The sequence below is a fragment of the Alexandromys fortis genome, unplaced genomic scaffold (genome assembly GCF_014885135.2).
Source record: "Alexandromys fortis isolate MF-2015 unplaced genomic scaffold, M_Fortis_MF-2015_v1.1 scaffold_399, whole genome shotgun sequence".
Classification (NCBI taxonomy): Eukaryota; Metazoa; Chordata; class Mammalia; order Rodentia; family Cricetidae; genus Alexandromys; species Alexandromys fortis.
The window spans coordinates 173,221-196,019 of NW_026068268.1; the positions used below are offsets into that span (position 1 = coordinate 173,221).

The following is a 22,799-nucleotide window of genomic DNA, read 5'->3' on the forward strand; positions in this document are numbered from 1 at the left end:
CCTAGAAAGGGCACCGCAGTCTGGGGACCTTCCTCGGCCCCTCCCCCAGCTCTATAGGATCTGATCTCACAAACACAGCCCCCACAACCGCTTCTCCAGGAGACACTCCGGCTCTCTCATCTACCCAACAGGCCTCGGACGGAGACGAGCCCCCGAGACAGGACCCCAGGCCAGGCTGGCCTCCGAATCTTGGTTTCCTGCCACCCGCACCCTGCTCGGTCCTGCAGGAAGTGGCCGCCTCCTGAACAAAGGGGCCGGCGGACAATGGCCATTGAATTGGGCTGGGGAGCTCGTGCGGAGACAGACCGCCAGCTGCCTGCGCTGATAAGACCCTGCACGCCGGGCCCAGTAGGACGCGGAGCGGCGCGCGCGTTCGTCCCCTCCGTGCACCTCCACCGTAACCCACAGAAGCCGAGCGCGGCCAGAAGCCCAAAGCTCGCGGAGGGCTGCGCGTGGGTGGCTGGCTGGGGACCAATGGGGAGTCGGCGAGCCCCGCTTTCAGACTAATCTCGGGAGCGCGCGGGGCAACAGAGCCAGGCACAGCTCACAGCTCGGAACCGCCCCTCCTGGCTCCGCCCCTACGGCAGCTCCGCGCTCCTCCTCCGGTGCTGCTAAGCAGCGGTCCTGTGTGGCTCTTGAGAGCTGGTGGGACGTTTTGATTTTTTTTCCTCCCAACGCCTCAGAAGTGGGGCTGGAGAGATGGCTCAGAGGTTAAGAGCACTGATTGTTCTTCCAGAGGTCCTGAGTTCAATTCCCAGCAACCACATGGTGGCTCACCCAAAGCCTCAGAAGTAATCCGTGTTGATGCTGGGAAACGTCCTCGCAGGGTTATGTTTCCCTCGCATTATTTTGGGTGGCATGGGTGCCTGCGTGGCAGGCATGTAAGTATCGTCTAAGCAGGCTGGCTGTGCGTGCTGCACCGACTCCACTGATATGCGCACAGCAGGGGTACATCTGCTCCAGACAGACACCTCCTTTGTCTTGCCCTTTACCCTCAACGTGAAGATAGGGACGTATCATAAGCCAGGCCAGATTCCTCCTACTGGTGACATTGAGGATTATCCAACAGATAGTCGTTGTGCACCCTCTGGAACCATATCTGGAAAACTCCTTGGGTCTCCAGCTCCGGAGGCCTGGATGGTTCACACTAGAGCCAATTCCAGAGAGGAGGAAAGTTGAGACTGCCTTTTTCCAAGTCCCTAAGTCGCCACCCTAACCTGGCACAGAGCTGTGATTAGTTTAAGTATGCGGCAGGCATCTGTTGTAGCTGTCAGAATGACAGAGCTGTGGGGGGAAAGACGGGAACTGGCAGGAGCAGGGGCAAAGTCTGTAAGTCTGTGGAAAGTGAGACAGACCTCTCTGTTCCTGGTCAGAGTGAGATGGCCCGGGTCATTTCCAGTCTTGGCAGACCCTGGGCAGATGGCACAGGGAAGGGTCTGCTTCCCTTGGCACTGTACTGCTCACAGCACTTCCTGCTTCGGCTCCATGACCAAGCAGCCCCTCCCCCAACAGGTTCAGGCCTACTGGTAGGTTTTCTCCCTACCCCATCCCTAAACTGGGGAGGGCAGAATGCAGCGGGTGGAGACAGAGGAACCCGCAAAGACTGCTGAAGCCCTCAGCTCTGGTCAAAGAGAGTAAGGAAGGCTTTTTACAGAAGAGATGCAACAGCAGCAGCAATGTAGACTAGGGTCAGGGAAGAGCCAGGCGTTGGGGAAATGGGGAAAGGGTGGCACACGTGAGTGGCACAAGGCTGTCAGAGTGCTAGTGGGCTTGATGAGACGCCCTTAGCCCATCTGCACTACTTCTTGCACTGTTTGAGACCATTATGTTGGCAGCCCTGGCGAGGCCAGCCCTGTGAGGGAGCATGCCCATGTATGTGGTGACCACTTGCTAGGGCCCCAGGAGTTGGGTGCAAGTGACTAAGACTGTAGTGTATTGCCTGGAAGACAGCCAGGTGTGTGGCCCTGCTGATGCCAGGGTCAGGCTAAGCAGTCCCTCTGTGGCTCTGTTGGTGGACAGGCTGAATGGCCGTTGCCATAGCAAGGCAGAGTGCTACACTCATTGGGCGGCACTGGAACACCAACACAGGCTTTTGGGGGAGCCTCTCAGTAAGCATCATCTGGAGTCACGTCAAAGACTCAGTGAGTGTGTCTTTTCCGGGAGTGCCCTATCTCCTGGGTGCCTGTGCACTCCTGACGTAGCCGGCTTAGGCTGATACACCTGTTCCAGTCTTCTTTGCATCTTGGCCTAGCATTGCTCACCTTCAGCACGCTTCCCCTGCCTCGAAGGCCCTTCTCCAAGCAGTTGCGTGAGATACTGTGTACCCACAAGGTCATTTCTTGCTACACTGTCCAAAGGTGCAGTTAGACAAGCCATGAACAAATGTGTCTTGTTTTGTGAGCCATCCAGACCAGGCTGTGGACACCTGGGCCTGCAAAGGCAGATGCCTGCAGGTCTCCTGGCCCTACCGCTCAGTCTTCAGGAAGTGGGAAGCCCTTGGCTTCCAACCCTGCCCCTTTATCAGCCTTCATGGCTTCCTGCTGTAAAAGTGGCCTGCTCCCCCACCTTGGCGCCAGGACGTCGGGTCAGTGGTGACTCACCCAGCGCCCAGCATGAGGACGCCTTGGCCCTATGTCCTTCTGCCTACCTTCACAGCACTTGTGCCTAGCCATTAAGTCTCACAACAAGCTGGCTTCTTCTCCAAGAGCCTCACAACAGGGCACACCTCTGCTTCTGGGCCATGAGCTTGCCTCTGCTGAGTTGCTCCACTCTGCAAAAAGTGACACCCCAATCTCTGTGCACCTCTTATACACAGATACAGCATACCCATGCTGTTCCTTGTCATGAGTCCTGCCTACACCTCCCCACACTCTATGTCTTCATCACTCTTACCCTTACATGCTCTCTGTTGCCACCCAGGCCCCAAGTATGTGGAGACCTGCCTCTTCCAGATACTCAAGACTGTGCCCTGTTTGGGCATGGCTCTGGGAAGATGTGCCAGTGTAACTCGTATACATTTCCCACTCTAGGGCCTCAGGAAGACTCTCCAAGTCCCTTTCCACCCTGAGTGCCTGCATTTCATGGGCTTGTCTCTGAGAATTAGTGGACTGCTAGCAGAACCCTGAGGTATGTTACCCTCTCCCAACCCCCCGCTGGGAAAAACTGACCCTCCACCTTCACCACAGTGCACCCTTTACTAGTACATTCCAAGATCTGCTGTGTGTAAAGATGGGAGCTGGAGTCGGGGAGACCAGAGTGCCCTTGGCCCTTACATACAGAAGGCTGGTGAAAAAGGGGGGGAAGGAAAGGCTGTCTGGGTGGGCTCTTGCTTACAGGGAAACACTGCTCTCCTTTGCCTGTGAGATCTGTAATCCAGCCCTTAGGGCTTTCTGTTTCTGCCTGCTGATCCTGAGTGGAGGTGTGATGGTTAGTTGTTAATGTGACACAAATCATTTGACTTCACTGAGGAATTGCTGTCACAGGTTTGGCCTGTGAGCATGTCTGTAGGGCATTTTCTTGATTGATGTTTGATGTGGAAAGGCCCAACCTACTGTGGGCCATGGCATCTCTGGGAAAATGGTACTGGGTTGTCTAAGCAAGCAAGCTGAACAAACTTTGGAGAGCAAAATGGTAAGCAGTGTTCCCTCATGGTTCCTGCCCTGACTTCCTTCAATGATGAACTGTGATCAGGACATGTAAGCCACATGAACCCTTTCCCTCTTCCTAAGGTGGGTTTGCTCAGCATTTTAAAATGACAACAGACCGGAGAGATGGCTCAGCAGTTGTTACTCTTACAGAGGACTTGGTTTGCTCTTGGGCACCCATGTGGTTCACAGCAATCTGAACTCATGTTCAGTTATCTGATACCCTTTCCTGACCTCAGCAGGCACCAAGCATACATATACCAGGCAAAACACTCTCACGTGAAATAAATCTAATGAAAAAATTTAAAAACTCACAGCAAGAGGAAGCAAACTAGGACAGGAGTGTAACCCCGCATTCCTCCAGCCTGGACAGCCTGTGTGCAGCCTAAGCCCCCAATCCAACTTCTCAATCGGAGTCACTGCCAATGGGCTGGGAAATCTTGTTCTTGAATAGCAGTTTGTCTGGGGGCCCACCTGCCAGGGATGTCCCCCAGAAGCCCTCCACAGGCTGCTGAGCCTGACTCCACCTCATCATCCTAGATTCTTCTGTCCAGAGACCTCTACCAGAACCCATTTCCCCGCACATCCCCGCGAGCCCCTGTCTTCTTCCACCCCACATCCTGTGCTCCTCCAGCCCTCCAGGTCCATTCCGTTCCCACCAGCATTCCCACAGCCGTTTTTGGAATAGAGGAAGACCAGCATGCTATTCTACTCAGGTCCTGCCTAGGTGTCCAGCATGGCGTCACTGCTCCTCTGCAGGCCTCTGCAAAGTCTCATCCTATAGCCTATGTTGGCCCTGAACTTAAATTGATCCTATCTCAGCTTCTAGCACTTTGCCACCCCTCAGGTGTCAATGGACAGATACAATTGTGTGCTAATCTCTCCCACAAGCAGCCTGAAGGAGAGGCCTGGCTGTTCCCTGCTGTGCCACTGGCTTTACTCAGAGGCACTGCCAGAGTCTGCTCAGTGAATAACTCACAAATGACTGAGAAATATTTCGAGCCTTTTTGTGTTTGTGTGGTTGGAGTGACTGACTATTCTGGTCAAAGTCCTGTGGGAGATGAAGTTCCTGGGGCCTCCGGGTGCCGCCTCTCGGCTGAGGGACACTGTCACTCAAGTGAGAGTGCGTGTTGCTGACACAGGGGAGGCCCGATGAACCTGCTTTCCATTACTTTTTTTTGTTGTTTTTTGAGACAGGGTTTCTCTGTGTAGCCCTGGCCGTGCTGGAGCTCACTCTGTAGACCAGGCTGGCCTCAAACTCACAGAGATCTGCCTGCTGGGGTTAAAGGCCACCATGGCCTGGCCTGTTGCTCATTTTTACTTCCAGTTGGAGTACACTGTCTCCTATGGAGTGAACTTGTCTGCAGGTAATGAGAGCAGTGGTGCCTGGATCCCCAGGAATTAGAGGTAGCTCAAAGCAGTAGAGATCACCAGTCCTCTCGGGCTCAGCAAATGCTCCTTTGTTGAGTGCTTAAAGGTGATGAACGTCACCTCAGCAAGCCTATGTCACTTCTGAACACAGGCACTCAAGACAGCATGTGGATTCTGTTTAACCACCATCCACTGTGTCATCAGGCAGGCCATAATCTCCCAGGCTTTGCTGAGCAGGTGTCTGGCTGATTGCTATTCACGACCTTCATATTGGGGAAAAGAGTTACACCATATGGCACAGTGGACACTGCCTCCAGCTCACCAGGCTTGACTAGACCTACTCTCTACAGACTTCCCCAACCTTTGCCCAAGCTGGGACCTCCTGGGCCTGCCAGACCTCTGTCTGAGCAGCAGGGCTGGTCTGGGAGCTCAGCTTTGCTGCCCAGGTGCCAGTAACACCCCCTCCACTGTGCTGCTTTCACTGAGCTGGGATGCAAGGTGCATTATGCATTAAAACCCTTTGTAGATGTTTTGGGAGCACATCCATGCTCCTTCCCATTCAGGGTTAGCTGGGATGGCAGGAACCAAGAGTTTGACAGAATGAGGTTCAGGACAGGCTAGACCCAAGGTCAGGTTGAGGAGTGAAAGTGAGTGATGGTTGAAATGGGTTGGGTCCCACCAGCTTGGGGCGACTGCTCTCATGGGTCTTAGCCAGGTCCATTGTTTGGGTACAATAGCTCTCCTGATTTAGGTTCCTCTCCCAACAGGAAAACCATAAAGTCTGCCCATTACTACTGCCCACAGCCCCTTGAAGTTCTGGATAGACCTCAGGCGCCAAGTACAGCTTGGAACCTGACTTTACCCCTTTCCAGCCTGTTATAGCCCAAGCACCCTAGGGACCAGCCATCTCTCTAGGCATGTAGCTCAGGGTATAAACACAGGTTCCGATCACCAAGGAAACAGTGGCCCACCTAACAGAGCTCAGTAACATGCAGAGGCTGAGTGACTCCCCCACCCCCCACTGCCTAAGAGCTCTTCCTGAAACCCCTTTTGGACTGGAGACCCTTACTTGCATAGTTTACTCAGACTAGGATAGCACCACCCCCATCCCAACCACTTTACCTGAAGCTGAGTTGATACCTCAGGGTCCCCCAAAAGGTCAAGGCACTTTTGCAGAGTGACTGAGTCCTGTGAATGGGACAGACGAGGGCAAGAGGGTGCTGGTTGTACAATCAGTATCTTAAGTCTAAGGAGGCCTTGGAGGTGTGCTGCTTCAGGAGCTGTGTGCCAGCCCACATCCCTGCCAGTCCCCTAAGTTCAGGTTCTGAGGCACTCCTATTTGTTGGATTGCAGAGTAGGGGGTGGGTTCAGTGAGAGGGCCAGTCAACTGTATCACCCAAGCAGAGAAAAAACCCAGGTCAGCTTTAATGGCTAAAAGTTATATCCAGCAAAGTCCTTCAAGAAACAGTGCTGCAAGCAGCCACCAGAGGGGGCAGCTCAAGCCAATCACTAGGCTTGTTATGGACAAGTACAGTACTCCAATTCACCAGCAGATATGTACCTACAGGTCCTGTATCTCTGAGGCTCAGTCTACTAAGTGTCTGGCTTCTCCTCCACCTACTGTGCCCCCTACTTCTGCCCAGCTGGCCTGACATGTGCTTCTAGCTCACTTGTCTTGCTGTTTCCCCACCCCCATCTGGGGTTTACTGGGTCAGGGCAGTGTAAGCGAAGGGCTTGGGGACTGTGTGTTCTGGTCTGTGGCCCCACAAAGCAATGGTACTGAATAACTCCACCTAGCCCAAGACCACCAGAGGTGGCTAGGTAACTACCATCTCAAGGAAGTACACACTCTCATGAGTGATCAAACTCATGCTTGCCCATCTCCAGGGCAAAGCACACAACCTTATAGTTCATGTGGAGAGCCCAGTCCTGACAGGGATAAGTAAACTTACAGCACCTCAGGAAGGAGGCTACCTCCTCCAAAGTCCTCCCAAGGCTTTCTTGGAGTAAGCCTGTTGTCCTTGGCTAGGCCCCTGTACTCTTGGAGGCTGCAGAAGGTACAGAGAGGACAGGAAGGGAGCTTCAGAAGGTAATGATAGGGACACTCTCAACAGACATCACCATTGCCATATACAACACCAACCTGTATTGCGTACATCACCGCCCTGGGTACAGCCATCAGGGGACTCTTGGGGTATGGAGAAACTTGGTCCCTCCACCTTAGCAGAGGAACAGAAATGGGTTGGACTAGGGGGAAGTCAAACAGGTGTTTTGCTCCAATGATCACAGAGCTTCCTCTGTGGCCAGAAGGGGCCCAAGATTTCAGTCACTGTCACAGGCTTGCCTGAAAAGTGTTACATCCAAGGCTTCAGAGACTATATATGCTTCAAGGAGGGGCAAATGAAGTCAGACACCCCCGTCTACACTGACTTAGGATATTCAATTCCAGTTAGGGTGTGCCCAGAGCTTGCAAGGGTTGCGGAGGGGTTGTGGGCCTGCAGGGCTGGTGGCCTGCATCATGCTCTAGTTCCAGTAAGCCAGTGATCTCTTTTCTAAATCAAGGCCTTCCAGGGCTGGCCTAGGCTTGGTTCCCTAGACTGGAAGAACTCTCAAGAAACCACCCTGCTGGGCGGTGTTGGCTCACACCTTTAATCCCAGCACTCAGGAGGCAGAGGCAGGCAGATTTCTGAGTCTGAGGCTAGCCTGGTCTACAGAGCGAGTTCCAGAACAGCCCTGCCTCAAAAAAACAAAAACAAAAAAAACCAACAACAACAAAAATTCCACAAAAACAAACAGCAACAACAAAAAACCCAAACCCAGAACCATACTACCAACAACAAAAAGAAGCCACCCTTGACCCAGTTCCAGTTACTGTCTATAACACCATGCGTCAATGCTTCTAACTCAGCCTAAATTGCTGAGCAGAGAGCAATTAGAACCCGAGTTATCCACCATGCAGGCAGCAGCCTGTAGAGGGTACAAAGCCACTTAGGCCCTCTTTCTTCACTTAGTCCCTATCCTATGCCTCAAAGAAGGGAGAACAAGGAGGAATGCTGGGTCTAACAGGTGCTCCTAAGATGCATGCACCCCACTCCTGCATTAGCAACACCCATTAAGGCCCTGCCTCTTTGGCTTCTGGGGTTTCCTGTAGGGTCCCTATCATCTAACCAAGCATGCATCTGGTGATAGCTACTTTAAGCACAGAGGCAAAAATCCATTTAGCTGAGCCCATGGCCAAATTATGTGTGGGAGAGGAATGGACTCCTGTGGCTGGAGCAAGGGCAAGGTGTGCATGTCCCCTGGGTCCTGGACAGGTGCCAAGATTATGACCAAAGGTGGTGGCATGGTCAGAGCTCACTCTCCACCTTCCACAGGACTTATTTCACTCCTGCTTCAGTAGGTATACAGTTGGAAAAAGCAGCTGGATAGGAAACTGGGGTCCAGGGTAGGCTGCACAAGCTCCTCCTGGACCCAATAGCTCTGGATGGAAGAACTCCAAGTGGGAGCGCCACCCTGCCCTCCACTGCTGACTTCTCTCACTCTGTGGCCCCACTCCTACAAGCAATCCCATGACCTCTAAAGACAAGCACACATTCTGCTAAGCTTAGATGTGCTCGGTTATCAGGGATCTTGCTAAGTGATACTGTCTTGTGCTGGTGATCACCAGCTTGCAGAGGACGGTGGTAACCACCAAGTACGAGGTTCCTCAGTTCAGGCAGCTGGCAAGAAACTTGGGTAGTGCAGCCTGCAGGCTGCCTCCCCTACACCCCCCCCCCCCCCCGCGCTGGCAGAAAGGCAGTAGGAGAGGATAAAAGAGGCAGAGAAAGTAGGACTTCCTGTCTAATCAGCACTCAAATGTGTAGACCAGACAGGATCCCAGTCTAGAATGCAGTCTAGAATCCAATGGACTCCCTCTTTCTAAGGTTCAATGTGGTGAGGCCTGGTTCTGTCCCAGAAGACTGCCTAAGGCACTGCTCTGCACTCTGGGAAGACCGAGGCAAAGGGATAATGTGGTAATCTCAAGTCAGAAAAGAGCAGAGAAATGGACAAGTGTATGCAGAACAGGGTCATACAGACCCAATGCCTCCTTGAGCCTTACACTAATGCTGGTGGCAGCTCACACAAGGCTGTGGCCGCAGCCCAGAGGTACCCTTGCCCACTTCACGGATGCCCCCTACTGGACCCTACTCCTCAGTACCTGGGTCTCAACCATTTCAGGACCTCCCACTATGTTACTCACCCATCTTCTAGAGACAGTTCTCACTGTCCCCCTCCCTCTGTCCTGACTTTCTTCAACCCTCTCCTTAGTAGTGTGGGACTCAATTACTCCTTCCTGGCTCTTGCCCATTGTCCAGCCTTGACGACACCCTTCTTGCTGTCTCACAAGAAAAAAGGCACAGCTGGGGAGAGGCCTCAGCTCCTGTTCTAGGGTACTTGTTTCTATTCCTGAAGTTGTTGTTGTTGTTGTTCTTCTTCTTCTTTTTTTTTTTTTTTTTAGGATTTATTATGTATACAACATTCTGCCTCCATGTATGCCTGCACACCAGAAGAGGGCACCTGACCTCATTATAGATGGCTGTGAGCCACCATGTGGTTGCTGGAATTGAACTCAGGACCTCTGAAAGAGCAGCCAGTGCTCTTAACCTCTGAGCCACTCTCCAGCCCTATTCCTGCAGTCCTTACCAGCCACCCCTCATCCCTGTACTCTCTCCATGCCATAGGTAAATCCTGTTACATGTAAGTATACAAACACCCTAAAATTACTCTGGACCAGTGTCATGGCTCCCTACCATGGTTCGGACCTCACTCCTGTGAAGTTGGCCCCCACCCTAGGAAGGATCCTTGATTCCCTAATTCCATACTCCAAAATCCAAAAGTATTTTGCAATCTTCTCACCAAAACCACTCCATATCTGTCCCACCCATCTACTTTCATCAGCAGCATCCCCACACCTCATCATCTCAAGCCTGGTCCCCACCTCTTGATTTGAAACAGAGACCAGTACTCCGCCCAGGGACTCACATCCAGGGCTGCATCTAGGAAAGGGAGATCTGAGTTAAGTGCACTGATATAGTCCTGAGCCTTCTCGTGAGGAAACAGCTTGTGGGCCTTCTTGACAGAATTCCACATAGGTTGTGCTGGACATTAGCAAATGCATATGGTCTCCAGGTTTCCACTTTCTGAGCGCTGCTGATGAACTTGATGAGTCCTATGTGAAAGGCTGAGGCCTGTAATGCTCCTGGTGGCTCCAGACAGTGAACGGACTTCAGAGATGGCAGAGCTCATATCCGCCTCCACAGGAAGCTGCGGCTGCAGTAAAAGGCAGGGGCTCCAGACTATAGCTGCTAACCATACAGCAGTAACTGCCACACATCTTCTGCCCAACACCTATCCGTCCAGGGTGTGAAGGGCAGGCAGAACACTGGCAGCAAGCTAAGACCAAGGTTCTACTTCCTAAGTAAAGCCCCTTTGTGTTTTGATCTCCTTATGACAGGAACACACAGAGCCTGCCTGGGGATCTCTGGAGAATCACAGACTAGTAGGGTAAGAGCAAGACCAGGCTGTTCTCTGACCATGTTTCATTACACATAAACACACAGCTGGCTTCCCTTGTTGGGCAAAAATATTCCTTACATTGCTCAAAACATGATTCCCAACAGTATGATGGGGCCCCCAATGTGGCCATAGAAAGAGAGCTTCAAATCAAGTGGGGCAGTGCTTGACCGGTTGAGTCCAGAAATCATGCCTGTGAGCCGTGCCCCAGGGCCCATCTGACCTCCACAGATACACTTGGAGTCCAGCACCAGGATTCTGCCTTGAGTTCTACTTAGTAGCCATCATCCTCATCACCATCACAGCCGTAATCTGTAAAACACAGAGGACAGCTGTCAAAGTCCAGGCAGTCCTCTGTTGCCACGGACACCCACCTTCACGTTTCCAGCTCCCAGCCCCAACTCCATTGGCTTTATCTCACAGGTCCCACCACCTGAAGGCCCACCATTTCAATATACTCCCAGAAATCTTTGGGGCTAGTCGACTGGTATGTGCCCTGTGTAGGGGCTTTGACTCCTTCCTGGTCACTGTAAACAGTATAGCCAACCCAGACATTTCTCTACTGGTAGAACAGTCCTCCCTTCTGACTTCTAACATACCCAGAATCCTCATCTTCATAGTAGATGCTTCACCTTCCCTGTGGAGCTGGCCTTCCAGCCTTTGTCTAGCTCCTTCTAGCATCCTCAAAAGCCTCAGATCAATATGGGCAATTCTAAGTGTCCTAGTTCCCTTCTTTGAGAGAGGACTTTAGTTTGTAGCCATAGGCTCATATTTGGAAATAACTTGGGTGAATGGCTATATCTTTATTTCTCTGGATGCCCCCTCAAAGTTCTTGTAGTGTGCCCATAGCCGTGTGGCCCTACCCACCATTGCCACCCATCATCTGCAGAGCACTGACGCAAGGCTCTCCATCCTCTTCTTCAGCGTCCTCCTCATCTGCATCCTCATCAGGATGGTAGGACACAGGGCCACTCTCCACCAAGACAGCTGATGGCTTGATTGGTTCAGTTCCCAGGGCAGGGGAACTTAAAAGCAAGGCCTGGAAAGAGAAGGCCTGTCTCTGGGACAGAAGCAGAGTATGTGCTGCCCTCCTGACTGTAAGGGACCCTCAGGCTTTCTCAGTATGAGCACAGGCACTCTTCAGAGCTCCTGCCCCACATCTGAGCTGGCCAGAGGATCAGTCTGCCCCCTAGTACCCATTAGTTCCTTCTGGCTTCCTGGGGCTATGAAGTTCTAGCCCTCCTTTCCCCAAAAGCTGTTATCAACTGAGGAAAGGAGGGCCCTGTGGCATGCAATCTAGCCTCTGCCCACACTAGTTCACACAGTGGCAGTTAGCTTGCCCTCAATCCCAGAGCAGCAGGCACAGAGCTTGCCTGTACCATTGCCTGCTCACTTCCGTGACCCAGGCACTCTCATACCCTGAGCTTTAGGATTCTCTGCTGGAGCCAGGCCAGCACTGGTGCAGAAACCAACTGGGCCTCGCCCTGCCAAGTCTGATAGCAACTTGAGTTCCTGAGGCCCTGTCCCAGCTGTGCAGGACAACATACCTCTCCCACAGCTGCCTTCTTAGCTGGCTGTGTAGACACCAAAGGCCTCAACCTGAAAGTATAAAAGCAGTTTCAGTTCAGGTAGATGTGGGAGAGAGAGGGTGAATGCGTGTGCGTGTCTGTGTGTGTACCACGCAGAGACTGAGGCCCTGTCCAGGAAGGCTCAGAGTCTATAGCCTCAGTTCATACCTGCCTGCTGACCATCACTGACTAGTAGGACTGAGGCCCTTGACCAGGCAGATGCATGGTCTCATGGCAGGCCCAGCTGCACTCTGGAGCCCAGCCTTGTTACTCCACAGGTATACCTTTCCAGAGATACACAACTTTCACTACCACTGCTACTATCGCACTGGTCTTACCCGAGTCTCTCTTCCTATCCTTAGGCTTCCTTCTGACCTTAGGGCTCACCTGTTCCTCAGTTTTACTACCGGGAATACCTCTGTTACTGTGTTTGACCTGCTGTCTTGCATTAATCAATGCCTGCCATCACTCTGTCATTGATGGGAGATATATAAACACAATATAAAAAAAGCAAGTTCCAGCTGGATGCCTTTAACACCAACACTCAGAGTTTGAGGCCAGCCTGGTCTATAAAGAGTGAATTCCAGGACAGCCAGGGCTACACAGAGAAACCCTGACACCCCAGAATTGGAAGATTCACCAGGTGCCCCTCCCGTTTTGGCTATGTAGTAGGCACCCCAAGGTCAAGGCACTGGACTACCTTTCTACCCCTTTGGACAGGAGCAGTGACTATGTGCAAAGAGTCCATGACACCTTTCCTGGTCAATCTGTACCAGGGGAAATGAGGAAGAGGGATAGACAGTTATGAAGAAGAAAAAGAGGTGGACAAACCTACACCTGCCCCCACCTGCCTCACAGAACCACCACTTCACTTTTACCAGCAGTACCTCCATCTTGGGCCTGCCTTCAATGTCCCTAGGACTTCCAAACACAAAGGTACCTTAGACATCACGTCCACAAGGAACAGAAAGGGGGGAGGGGCCTGGAGAGATGACTCAGAGGTTAAGAGCATAGGCTGCTCTTCCAGAGGTCCTGAGTTCAATTCCCAGCAACCACATGGTAGCTCACAACCATCTGTAATGAGATCTGGTGTCCTCTTCTGGCCTGCAGAAAGAACACTGTATACATAATAAATAAATCTTTAAAAAGAAAGAAAGAAAGAGAGAAAGAAAGAAAGAAAAGAAAGAAAGAAAGAAAGAAAGAAAGAAAGAAAGAAAAGAAACAAAGGAAAATGGGTCACCCATTCCAGAGGAAGACAGGCACAGTGCCATCTAGGTCAGTGTAAATGGGCTCTGGGCATGGGAGGCTCAAGACTCCTTTCTTCCAGGGCACAACTATGTAAATAGGTAAATCATAAGCTGGGTGGTGGTGGCGCACACCTTTAATCCCAGCACTCGGGAGACAGAGGCAGGTGGATCTCTGTGAGTTTGAGACCAGCCTGGTCTACAGAGTGAGTTCCCGGACAGGCTCTAAAGCTACAGAGAAACCCTGTCTCAAAAATAAAAACAAAAACAAACAAACAAACAAACAAAAAAAACGGCCTTGAATCATGCCCTGTGCTGGGCCCTTTGAGGCCCAGTCCTGCCCAGCTATGACTGGATATTCTGATGACACTGAAAAGAAAATCTCGTAGTAGGCAGATGGCAGAGAATACCTTAGCCAGAGAGCTGAAGCGTTCTTACAGGGGTTAGTGGCCTTTCTAAGCCCCATGTACACTCAAAAGCAGCCGGCCAAGCCTTAGAGGCACCCGTGACTGCCTAGAGAATAAGTGCAGCACGCATTACACAGATCAAAGCTTCAGATCCTGTAACAATCCCTATCAGCCACAGGCTGCCATCAATCTTTCAGTCTTGACCATAGATGCTCCATTTTCATAAACACCCCATGTCCTACACACAGAGCAGGTGGGGGTTACATGTGGGGTCTGGGTACTGACTCTACTGAGCTGAAGCCTGCTTGAGTCTAACCTGGGAACGCCAAGAGGCTTTGTGTAAGCCTGGAGCACTGGATCCATTAGGGTAACACCTTCCTAGAGGTAGATGCTGAGTGCTACACCAACCTCACCTGCCAGACTGCTCCTGAGAAGGGGTTGTCTTAGACAGTTTGTCATAACTATTTAAAAAAAAAAGCTGAGATTCTGGAGCCCTGTGGTCTTTTCTCTTTCCCTGATGCAACTGTCTGAACTGGCTATGCTGAGTAAGGGCAGAGACATGAGTGCAGTGGTGTGGGTACCCTAGCCTTGAGGCCTTTATAACCCCTCAAGATATTAAATATTCACAAACTCTGACTCTAGCAAGCTTCTCCTGGCCATGACCACAAAGGATACCTTAGTCACTACATTAGGACAAGATTCTCCCAGCACTGACAGTAGTAGCCTAGTTTAACTTCAACTTGGACCTGTGAGTGCTCAGTCATCAGACTCCTGTACCCATTTCTAGCTACAGCTAGACAAAGGTAGTGATACAGGCCACAATAAGCAGAACTGAGAATGCCTCTGGGTGGTCAAGGCAGGACCAAGCCCTGGTTCCTGCCCTATCTGACCTAGTAAGAGCTGCAATAGGAATTCAGTCCACAGTTCTCTATTTAGTAATCTCAAAGAGAGAGGTTGTGTGACCATACAAAGAGACCGGAAAGGGCAGTTGAGAAAATCAAACTCCCTTCTGAGGAAATTCCTACCTAAAGCACTGACTCAGTTTTCAGTTATAGCTAACACTGACGGGAATAGAACAGACAACGTGAGGTACCAACGGGTCAAAGGAAGGCCTAGAAGCAATAAGGGACCCCCTATGGGTTCTGAAACATAACAACAGAGGGAAATTACAGAAGCAGCTGGAAGGAATCACAGAAAGATTCTATAGAGGCAGCCACATCAGGCCTGGGAACTAAGGTGGTACAACTGTACCACTGGGGTAAGGGGAGCTTATAAGGACATCCCCTGTGCCAAACAAAGTGGTGAGAGTGAGAAGAGGCCTAGCCTAGACATCTCATTCTCAGTTTACAGACAAAATAACAGGCCATGTACAAAAGTGTTCTCAAGAATTAGGCCAACCAAACACTGCCGGGCTGTACAAAGTAAAGTAACCATCAGCTTGGCAACAGGAGACTTGGGTCACCTGAGCCAACTGTAGGATGGGCTTCTTACAGACTGACCCTGTCTACAGCATCTACCCAGAAATCTGAGTGTGGCTTTTATCTTACTCCTTTTGCCAAACTAAGTTCCAGCTGGATCAGACTTATGATATAAAAAATGCAAACACAAAGATATTAAAGCCTGGAGTGATGGTACACACGTATAATTCTAGCACTCATGAGGAGGAAACAGGAGGATTAAAAAAAGTTCACGTACATAGTAAGACCTTGTTTTTTTGTTTGTTTGTTTTGTTTTTTTGAGACAGAGTTTCTCTGTGGCTTTGGAGCCTGTCCTGAAACTAGCTCTTGTAGACCAGGCTGGCCTCCAACTCACAGAGATCCACCTGCCTCTACCTCCCAACTCCCCTCCACAACCTGGGCACAGAAAAGAACTTTATGAACAATGCTACCAACCTCAAAAGCCGTAAAATGGCCAGACTAAGTGGACTGGCACACGACTGCTAATTTGGTATTGCTTTCTTGCCTTCCTCCCTCTTCTCCTTTTCCTCCTCTTCTTGAAACATGGTCTCACCACACAGCCTAACTGGCCTGGAATTTGCTATATAGAAAATGCTGGCCTTGAACTCAAGAGATCCATCGGCCTCTGCCTCCTAAGTGTGAAGAGTAAAGGTGTGTGCCACACCTGATATGCTTCTCTCTCTCTCTCTCTCTCTCTCTCTCTCTCTCTCTCTCTCTCTCCCTACCTACCTATCACGTGTGCGTGGGTATGTGTGCGCACGCATGAGCGCTTGTGCGCGCATGTGTGTAAAGTGATATTGTGTTTGTATGGTTACCTGTGGAGGTCAGAAGAGAATACAGATCCCCTGGAGTTACAGAAGCTGCCTGAAATGGGGGCTGGAAACTGAACTTGGGTATCTCTTAAGGACTATAGCCATGGCTGGGCTTGAATTCACCATCCTCCTGCCTCACCCTTCTGGGTACTATAATAGCTTTATATTATTAAGGAAGAAAACAAAACACCAACAGCAAAGGGGTTTTGACATACAACAGAGACATACAAAGGATGTCTGCTCCACTAAGATAGAAGAAAGCACGCCTGACTTTCCTCCTTGGAAAAGCTATGGCTAATTCAAACATGGAGACTGAACAGGCAGCACCTAACGGTTTTGGCAGGTGGATGGTAGCCACACTGGATATCCATCCTATCTCTAGAGACAAGGGAAAGTTGGCAGCTACCACCCAAGAGTAAAGAAGACCACATGCAGCCACTCTCAAATACCCCCTTGTCAAGCTGCAGAGGAACACTGACCCACCATGCTGAGGCCCTTGACTGGATCCCTGCCTCCACCAGAGATGTCACTGTGCCTGCATCCTCTCTCTCAACAGAGCCAATGGTGCAGCCTCAGGAGTACAGAAGGGGTGTGGGTATGGGAGGGCTGGAAGAACCCATTAGCACTAAGTGTCCAACTGCTTTCTGGAGATGGAGTAGATCCTGCTGCTGCCAGAAGCCTCTTAACTCTGGGACCCAGAAGTAAGGGTGGGGGGTCAGGACACCCACATCTGGATCAGATGGGCTTGTTAGCACTCAGCAGACAGTGGGACAAGTGTGGCTCCTGAAGCTCTGGCTGCAAACAACAGCCAAGATGGGGGCCTATTCCTCTGCTGGCTTCTTCCCAGGCAGACACCCAGTCCAAGGGGGAAGAATAGTACCTCTTCCCCATGCTTGTCCCAGGGTCAGCACTGCTCCTGCTAGCTGTTCTTTTCCTTCGTGACAACTTCTTGGTGCTGGCACGTTCTGGGGGCTGTGAGTCCTCTCTGGATGGGCTGCCCCCACCCTTGCTGTTAAGGTCCCGCAACACACTGTAGTTGATCTTGCTGGAGATTTTCTTCTGTTCCAGCATCTTTTCAATAGCCTCCCCAGCTGTGCTGGCCAGGATTGGCTCCCGGCGTTTGCAAGACTTCTTGGGCTGAATGAAACACACACACACAAAAATTCCTGTCATATGCTAGCTTCATACCTGCCATCTACCCTTGAGCCACAGCTGTTGCCCATCTGGACAGGCACAGAAAATTGGCTTGGATCTCTCCTGTATCTTGGCAGCTCCCAGCTCTGACACTGGTTACTCCAGTTCTTGCATATCTATGCTTCCTAGCAAAGTCTTTCTTGTCTACAGAAAAGGAAAGTACCTCATACAGCATGGAACATGATGCCTGGTAGCATGGAGTTTTGGGACCCACTTCCCTGCCCAAGTCTCTAGTCTTCCTCTGAGGCAAGTACCACTCATTCTCTGAGCCCCCACCCTGGACCTCGGGTTTTGCCAGCATCACATCTTCTCACTTGGCTCCTAAAAGGTTCAACAACTTACACTTGGGAGGCTGAAACCCCAAAGGGAGCAGCTGAGCCAAGTTACCAAGACTGTTCACCTGTTATCAAAGAATATAGGGACTCTCGTGTCCTCAACAAGGACCTGAAGCCCATGAAACAATCTGAGTCCACTCCTACATTTCACTTCGGTCTCCTTAGCTCTTGCGCAGGATATCTCACTGTAAAGCTCCATGGTACAACCATCTATGATGGAGCAAGCAATAATAATAACCTGGCAGCCAGGGATGTGGGTCCTATGGCTTCCACTGCCTGTCCCAGTCAGGCTCCTATGGACACAGGGGAGAGGTGTTCCCAAATGGTTTCCTCCTGTCAGCCAACCCTAAGGCTGAGTTAGGCAGTCCTGTCAAGAGGTACCCACCTTGTGCTCCTTATAGATACCAAGCTCCTTTTCCTTTGCTATTCTTGCTTCTTTCTCTGTAAGATGAAAAAACAGTGGGCCTCAGCAAGGGACATATCCTGGGACCTGGGGAGAGTTCTTGGATGTGTACTTACCCCTCTGCTCCCGCAGGTACTCAGCATTTTCACGCATCCACAACTCAGCTTTTACCCGGGCTTCTGACTCGTTCAAGATGTACTGTGGGAAGCACAGTGAAGCGGCTTCAGATCTTTGAGGTTGAGTTCTGACGTACGCCAAGATCTCTCAGCAACTAGCTTCCTATTTATATGCTTAAATTGCTAAAGAAAGGATGTGGGAAAGCCTTCCTTCAAAGAAACCTGTCAGTCCTTTGTCCTCCTCTGCCAAGTTTACCCTGAAGTCACAAGACAGTATTTGTAGTTCCTAGGCCTTGTTAGATTTCTAAGATATATAGCCAAGAAATAGTCTGGGGCCCCTGGGATTTGGGGATTAGAGATATGCAATATATTTGTGATGCAATGGGAGCCAACGCCAGGTGCAGAGCTCAGGGCCTTCCCAACATGGTCCTGGTTGGGCTGTTTGAGGTTTCAGAGGAAGGGCACATGACAACTGAGGCTGCTTTGGAACGGAGCTTGGAGGAGAGAGTCCAAGGGTCATGTCTGAATCATAGGCACTACAACTTGAGACCACTCACCTATCACGGAATGTCTGAGAAAGCCACAAAGCTCAGAGAGGCTAAAGGTGAATGACAGGCCTGGAACCTAGTTCAACCACACTTTACCCTCCATAACTCTCAACTACTGGGGACAAAGGGAGCAGGGGGCGGGGGGGGGGGGCTTACTCTGTCAATTTCAAGGTCATCGATGCCACTGAGGTCCAGCTCCCCGTCTCCTGAAGTGTCTTCTAGAGAGAAGAACCCCATCAGTGTCACACAGGCTGCCCTAGCAGATGCTGCTCACCATGGGGGATGCTTGGGACTCAGGGACTAAGGGCTGGGGCAAAGGGGCTGCAAGAACCTCCTTTGAGAGAATGTCACCTTAACACTTGCCCATCAAGAAAAAAAACAGAAAAAAAAAAAAAGGCCCAGAGGTGGTGGAGCACACCTTTAATCCCAACACTCAAGAAGCAGAAGCAGGTGGATCTCTGAGTTCGAGGCTGGCCTGATCTACAGAGTGAGTTCCAGGACAGCCAGAACTGTTTGTTACATAGAGAAAAAAGAAACCCTGTCTAGAAAGAAGAAGAAAGAGGAGGAGGAGGAAAAGAAGAAGAAAGAAAACAAGCACAGGGAATATTTCCTGCATCCTCAACAAGAAAATTAAGCTCAAGGACTAGGTGACGAGCTGCTAGAAGGGTCTAGGGTGGAATCCAGTATCTTACTCTTCTAGATGCCAGGCAACCCCTTCACCACCCCCACTTTCACCCACCTAATGGCCCACACAGCTGGGACTTTTGAGGTGTTGTCTTCAGCTCTTAAGGCTGAAACCCTGGGGAATTCATTAGTGGTCAGACCACCCACCCCTGGAGGCTCTCTGAAGTCTGCCCCACTTCCCTTGCTTTTCTGCTCTGGGTTCCCTATGCTCAGGTTGACAAGTCCCTTTGTATTGCTCTGAATTACCTGCTCCCTCAAAGCAGACACTCAGCTGTCCTCTACATACTTGGTCCACAGGTGAAGCATTTTGCCTCCCCAACTTAGGTCTACCCCTCATATAGCCCTACCCGCTAGCAAAGGTCAAATCTTCACCTGGTCAGGAGAGCAGAGCCAGATTACAAGGCCAGCTGGCACATACCCAGCTCTTTACCCTTGTGATGGTTAGTTTTAGATGACATCTTGTCACACAATTTAGAGTCACCTGAGTTTCAACTGAAGCAACATCTTTATCAGGTGTGCCTGTGAGCAAGTCTGTGGGGGCACTGTCTTGATTGTTAACTGATGTAGAAAGACACAGATCATTGTGGTGGCGGCATTCCCCAGGCACGGGGTCCTAAACTAGGAAAGACAGGAGAAAGCTAGATAGGTGCAAACCAAGCAACGATGTGTTTGTTTTTTGTTTTTTGTTTTTTTTTCTTTTTGCTACTGAGTATGGATGTGATGTGATTAGTTGTTTGAGTTCCTGCCTTGACTTCCCTGAAATGATCAAGGATAACCTGAAATTTTAAGTCACAACTGTTCCCAACAGTTGCTTTTGACAGGATATTCATCACAGCAAGATAAATGAAACTAGCGCACCCAGGGACTGTTGACTATTGTTCAGGGCCCTAGCAGTGCCTCACCCAAGCCCATAATTATGGTCCAATCCACAGCAGGGACCCTTCAGACTATAAACTTTCCCTGTCCCAGGGCACTCACTGGGGTCCCCACTTGGGGAGGAGATGCACTCTCGGATGGAATCGGAGATGCCCAGGCTGGCTGCTGTGGGCAATGGGCCAAGTAAGGACTCCAGGGCGAGGGGCCTGCTGCCCCCATCAGGACCTTGTGCTGCTTCTGAGCTGTCATCATCCCCCAGGAGCTCTCGATAAAAGTCCTTGTTCATGTGGCTGGCAGCAGCCTCCAGCTCTTCATCCTCCGTGTCTTCCTCACAGAATGGGCTGGATGTGGCGTCCTCACCGGAGCCTAGGGACACACGATTCGCACACCACCTGTCAACCAGGCAGAAAGCCAGAGAGAGCCCACTTTTGTAACAGAAACATTTTTTGCAAAGCTGCAAAATAACCAAGAATACAAAAACTACCAAAAAGCATGCCTTTTTGTGCAACAGAGAAAGCATGGTCCTGCCAGCAAATGGTGCTGGTTGCCCACAGGCAAGAATGGCCTGGCTTATTCCTCATGCTCTGTGCAAAAGCGGACTTAAATGTGGTATTGAGAGCATAAGAACATTCAGGAAAGATAAAGTTTGTGATCTAGGTTTAGGCAAAGATACCTTCAACAACACTAAAGCACAACCCATGAAACATAGATTAAAAGATTTTGAAATAATTATGATTTTTTAAAAAAAGAATTATAATGTCTGTCCTGTGAAAGACACTGTCAAGACAAAGGTGAGCCGTAGCTTCTTCTTAGATAACGTCTGCAAGGACAGTCTAGAACACGTGAAGAGCGCCAGTGCTCCGAAAACACAGAACCCAAGTAAAAAGACCTGCCAGTATAGAGCACATGAGGGGCACAACAGCAGGAGACGGCTCAGCCATGGAGTCCTGAAAGACACTCCAGCTAGACCAATCAGAACATGAGAGCTGTACTCTACAGTTTCAGTCTGCTGAAAACTCACGTTGGTGACCTCATCAGAGAGGATGGAGAGAAGACAGAGGTACTGGCCTCATGCATGTTGACAGTGGAAGAATAGTGGTGACTGCTGTGCAATTTTTTTGCCAACACCACCTCCCAGACCCTGCAATTCCACTCTGCCCAATAGAAGGGAGATCAATATCAACAGGGACTGTATACAGGTTTATCTGGAACTAACCCGAATGCACTCAACAGGAATGGTAAGCACTTCACTGCATTTACGGCAACTACACAATACGAGGACCATGCTATCAGTGGGCAACATAAAAGTAATGCTGAGGAAAGACAAGGGCACACACTATGTCTATAAAAGACTTCCGTACAAACAGATGATAAATGGGCTGACAAAGAAATCAGAGAAACATCACCCTTCACAACAGCCACAAACAGCATAAAATATCTCGGAGTAACTCTAACCAAACAAGTGGAAGACCTGTATGGCAAGAACTTTAAATCGTTGAAGAAAGAAATTGAAGGAGCTGGAGAAATGGCTCAGCGGTTAAGAGCACTGACTGCTCTTCCAGAGGACCTGGGTTCAATTTCCAGCATCTCACAACTGTCTGAAAATCCAGTTACAGGGGATCTGACACCTTCACACCAATGCACATAAAATAAAGATAAATAAATCGTAAAAATTTAAAAAAAGAAAGTAATCGACGAAGACACCAGAAAGTGGAAAGATCTCCCAGGCTCTTAGATAGACAGAATTAACATAGTAAAAATGGCAATCTTACCAAAAGCAATCTACAGATTCAATGCAATGCCCATCAAAATCCCAGCAAAATTCTTCACAGACCTCAAAAGAACAGTACTCAACTTCACATGGAAAAGCAAAAAACCCAACATAGCCAAAACAATCCTGTACAATAAAAGAACTTCTGGAGGCATCACAATCCCTGACTTCAAACTCTACTACAGAGCTACAGTACTGAAAACAGCCTGGCATAAAAACACACAGCAGGACCAATGGAACCAAATAGAAGACCCGGATATTAATCCACACACCTTCAAACACCTGATTTTTGACAAAGAAGCAAAAAATATCAAATGGAAAAAAGAAAGCATATTTAACAAATGGTGCTGGCATAACTGGATATCAACATGTAGAAAAATGAAAATAGATCCATATCTATCACCATGCACAAAACTCAGGTCCAAATGGATCAAAGACCTCAACATAAAGCCAGACATACTGAACCTCATAGAAGAGAAAGTGGGAAATACACTTGAACACATTGGCACAGGAGACCACTTCCTAAATATAACCCCAGCAGCACAGACACTGAGAGAAATAATTAATAAATGGGACCTCCTAAAATTGAAAAGCTTCTATAAAGCAAAGGACACGGTCAACAAGACAAAATGACAGCTTACAGAATGGGAAAAGATCGTCACTTACCCCACATCAGACAGAGGTCTGATCTCCAAAATATACAAAGAACTCAAGAAATTGGACACCAAAAGATCACATAATCCAATAAAAAAAATTGAGTACAGACTTAAACAGAGAACTCGCAACAGAGGAATCTAAAATGGCTGAAAGACACTT

At 49.9% G+C, this 22,799-nt stretch overlaps 1 protein-coding gene across 4 annotated transcripts in view; it reads right to left on the reverse strand.

Annotated features, from left to right (window-relative positions):
- Positions 1–3,252: 3,252 nt before the first annotated feature.
- Positions 3,253–22,799, reverse strand: part of Brf1 (BRF1 RNA polymerase III transcription initiation factor subunit) — a 59,193-nt gene continuing 39,646 nt past the window's right edge. The window contains exons 8-15 of one of the 4 annotated variants that reach the window (XM_050131941.1): positions 20,315–20,578; positions 18,809–18,870; positions 18,105–18,186; positions 17,971–18,026; positions 16,937–17,193; positions 12,116–12,167; positions 11,436–11,607; positions 3,253–10,880 (exon numbers count right to left, since the gene is read on the reverse strand). In XM_050131941.1, coding sequence (XP_049987898.1) covers positions 10,843–10,880; positions 11,436–11,607; positions 12,116–12,167; positions 16,937–17,193; positions 17,971–18,026; positions 18,105–18,186; positions 18,809–18,870; positions 20,315–20,578 — 983 coding nt within the window. In that variant the 3' untranslated portion in view covers positions 3,253–10,842. The remainder of the gene's footprint in view (positions 10,881–11,435; positions 11,608–12,115; positions 12,168–16,936; positions 17,194–17,970; positions 18,027–18,104; positions 18,187–18,808; positions 18,871–20,314; positions 20,579–22,799) is intronic. The other 3 variants (XM_050131942.1, XM_050131940.1, XM_050131939.1) reach the window with 3 other exon arrangements.